The sequence below is a fragment of the Phanerochaete carnosa genome, assembly GCF_000300595.1.
Source record: "Phanerochaete carnosa HHB-10118-sp unplaced genomic scaffold PHACAscaffold_670, whole genome shotgun sequence".
In the NCBI taxonomy this organism is placed as follows: domain Eukaryota; kingdom Fungi; phylum Basidiomycota; class Agaricomycetes; order Polyporales; family Phanerochaetaceae; genus Phanerochaete; species Phanerochaete carnosa.
This window is the reverse complement of record NW_006768297.1, coordinates 1-2,761: the sequence shown is the minus strand read 5'-3', so window position 1 is coordinate 2,761 and position 2,761 is coordinate 1. Positions and strand designations below refer to the sequence as shown.

Sequence of the window (2,761 nt, the reverse complement as noted above, 5' to 3'; positions counted from 1 at the left end):
GATCTTCATATGATTCCTTTTTAGTCTTTCGGAAACATGACTGAGCCTGAAACACCGGTGTTCAAATATTTCTAAACAAACGTCGCTTAGAGAATCAAGGCGCGCAAGAGTGTACATGTGTCACTAGACTCTGCTGCTTGGTTCGTTTCTTTTTTCTTGCATATTTCGCACAACCCATCCACCTTCTGCTCTCACCTTGCCTCTCGCGCTCTCTCGTAGCATTTGCACGGTCCGCTCCTCAATACCTCGCATGCACGAACCCCCAACTAATCAATTCACTGCTGCAGTCATTGTTCTCTTGTTCAACATGAGCCAGTCTTCTCTACGCACAAACGCTGGTCACTCTGGCATCAACGAGAATGTTGGGCCAGTTGCGATTCGTCTCGAGAACATTATTGACGAGTGTGTACTTTTACTTCTCACATGCATCCACTCATTAGTTGCACCTTTTTATTTTTAAGGCATGCTGAAGAAAATGAGGAGGTTGGTGTTGACATAGCAGAGCAGCCTGCTGCTCTGATGTCGGAGGATCCCATCGGCCAGTCCGAAGTTTACCGACACATCTTTGACTTCAACATCGGTGAAGAAGAGCGCAAGTTCTCCGCTCAAAAGCGTACCGACATTCTACTCTCTAAACTCAAGAGGATTTACAAGGAGAAGAACATCGGAGCGCAGCTCGAGCTCGTCAGGAAGCGTCATCGAGTGGTCATCGATGACAAGTATTGGCGTCGAGGCAGCCACCCAGACATTGCGCTCTCAGCATCGGAAGGCAACCTGGATTTTCTTCTCTGCGTCCCTATGTCCCCTGGACTCGAGGCGATCATGCCCAACGGTATTACTGACATGACATTTACTTGGAGGTTCAGTGCAAAGAACAGGCATCGTGTTTTCAGAGCAAAACACGCTCGCACGGGTTTCGACACGACGGGGTGCATGCTTTACCTTGGCACTTGCAAGGACGATCCAGTATGGTTGGCCTTTCCTCCTCGAGCATTCTTCAAAGACAGCAAATTCGACTTTGAGGGTCCAGGGGCTCGGTCGGGAGACTCACGAATGTCGCAGAAGAACTACTGTCGAGCGTTGATTTTTCTCGCATTTGTCATGAACAGACGTCAAATTTCCGATATCACTGTGAAGAGTGAGCGAAGCTGGCCGGCCAATTTGTCCAAGTTGGAAGAGGTCAATGCATTGACAGAAATTGTGTAAGTGATCATTTTGACTTCGTTGAACGAATGATATCCGATTGCGCACCGTTGCGCAATCGGGCGTTTTAATAATAATGGCAACGTCTCATGTCAGCCCGATTGTGCGTCGACGTGCAATCGGGTATTGGATGAATGAATGAATGAATGAGAAATAGCTGTTCATCTCATTCAACTGTGCATCAGTTGATGCACAATCAATTTGATCCAGAGCAAGAGTGTAATACAAGCACCGTATCCGATTGCACGTCAATGTGCGATCGGGCACATGTATTGGATGCAATTATGGAAACATCTTGATGCATCATAATACACAATTATGTGCAATAATGCAATTAGGAGTTACAGCTGATCAGAGGCTGCAAAATAATTCACTGCTACATCCAATTCCTGTGAATAACAAAATACTCACGAATATGATTATTTTCTTTTTCATTCTATAGCTCCGAAGGAAGCGATCGACTGCTTACCTTGGCAAATGTCACAGCACTGAATGCCTATTGGGAAGGCGATTTTGAACGCTGGTTGCGTTTGTGCCCTCGATCCTGGGGGGAAGAGTGGTTCGATAGCAAACTGCCTACGCTTATATTGTGCAGATATGGCCAGAATGTTGCAATTTCAGCTAGACAAGCCACTCTGAACGACTATGCAAATGAATGGAAACGTGGACATTGATGGCATCGCTTTCGCTTTGTTTCACTGGCTATTGCCACTGACCTTTCGTAAGTTGCTTTATTGGTCTCTGTCAAAATGTTTTAATCATTCATGAACTCTAATGCTCCTGCAGGACTATGATGGTTGAACAATGGATTCCTCTGGACAAGAACATGATTTGGGATAGCTATGATGAGATATATGCTCATTGGGACCGACAAATCTGTGGAGAGCCTCTTACGCGCCAGGAGTTCGAGGACCTCGACTTGGTGGATGAAAACGGAATGGAAATATGTGTTTACAACGAGGATGGTTGGCGTATTCCTCGCCGATCTTGTGACTTTGACAGGCACTCAGGTGCTCTTGCCGACCTTCGGTCTCTTGAAAACTTCTTCCCCACACCTGGTACTCATCGCTTCGAAAACGCAGCAGGAGAGATCAACCCTGGAGTCGCTGGTGTTTACTATGCATACCCTCAGGCTTGTCTGCACCACACTGGACACTTTCAAGCACATACTGCTCCCACACCCTTTGTTCCTTACCTCGAGCACCTTAACAAAGCTGTTGGAAAACAGAAAGCTGCTGTTACTCACAACAACAATCATCACAATGGCGATGATGACGATAATGGCAACAACGGCAACGGCAATGATGGCGAAGATGACGACGATAACGGCATTATTGTTGTGCCTTCATCAGATGACATTCCAGATCCTTTCATCTGTCCATCCTCGGAAGGCGATGGTATTCCACAAGGCCCACAAGTCATCATTGAAACCGAATCGCCAATCACTGTTTCAAGCACTCAGCTCTATAACCTTACCATGCATCGGTGTCGCAGAACTACAGCTGATCATGATGTTCAGCGTGAACAGCTCACAGCTGCGCTTGCTAGTGAATATGTC

The 2,761-nt window shown here is 46.5% G+C and overlaps 1 protein-coding gene across 1 annotated transcript; it reads left to right on the top strand.

Moving 5' to 3' along the window:
• Nucleotides 1–250: 250 nt before the first annotated feature.
• Nucleotides 251–2,709, top strand: PHACADRAFT_202909 (uncharacterized protein; the record flags this gene model as incomplete). Its single annotated transcript, XM_007403021.1, has 4 exons — nt 251–402; nt 462–1,202; nt 1,990–2,620; nt 2,698–2,709. The coding sequence occupies 4 exons, from the start codon at nt 251–253 to the stop codon at nt 2,707–2,709; spliced, it is 1,536 nt and encodes a 511-aa protein (XP_007403083.1).
• Nucleotides 2,710–2,761: the final 52 nt, after the last annotated feature.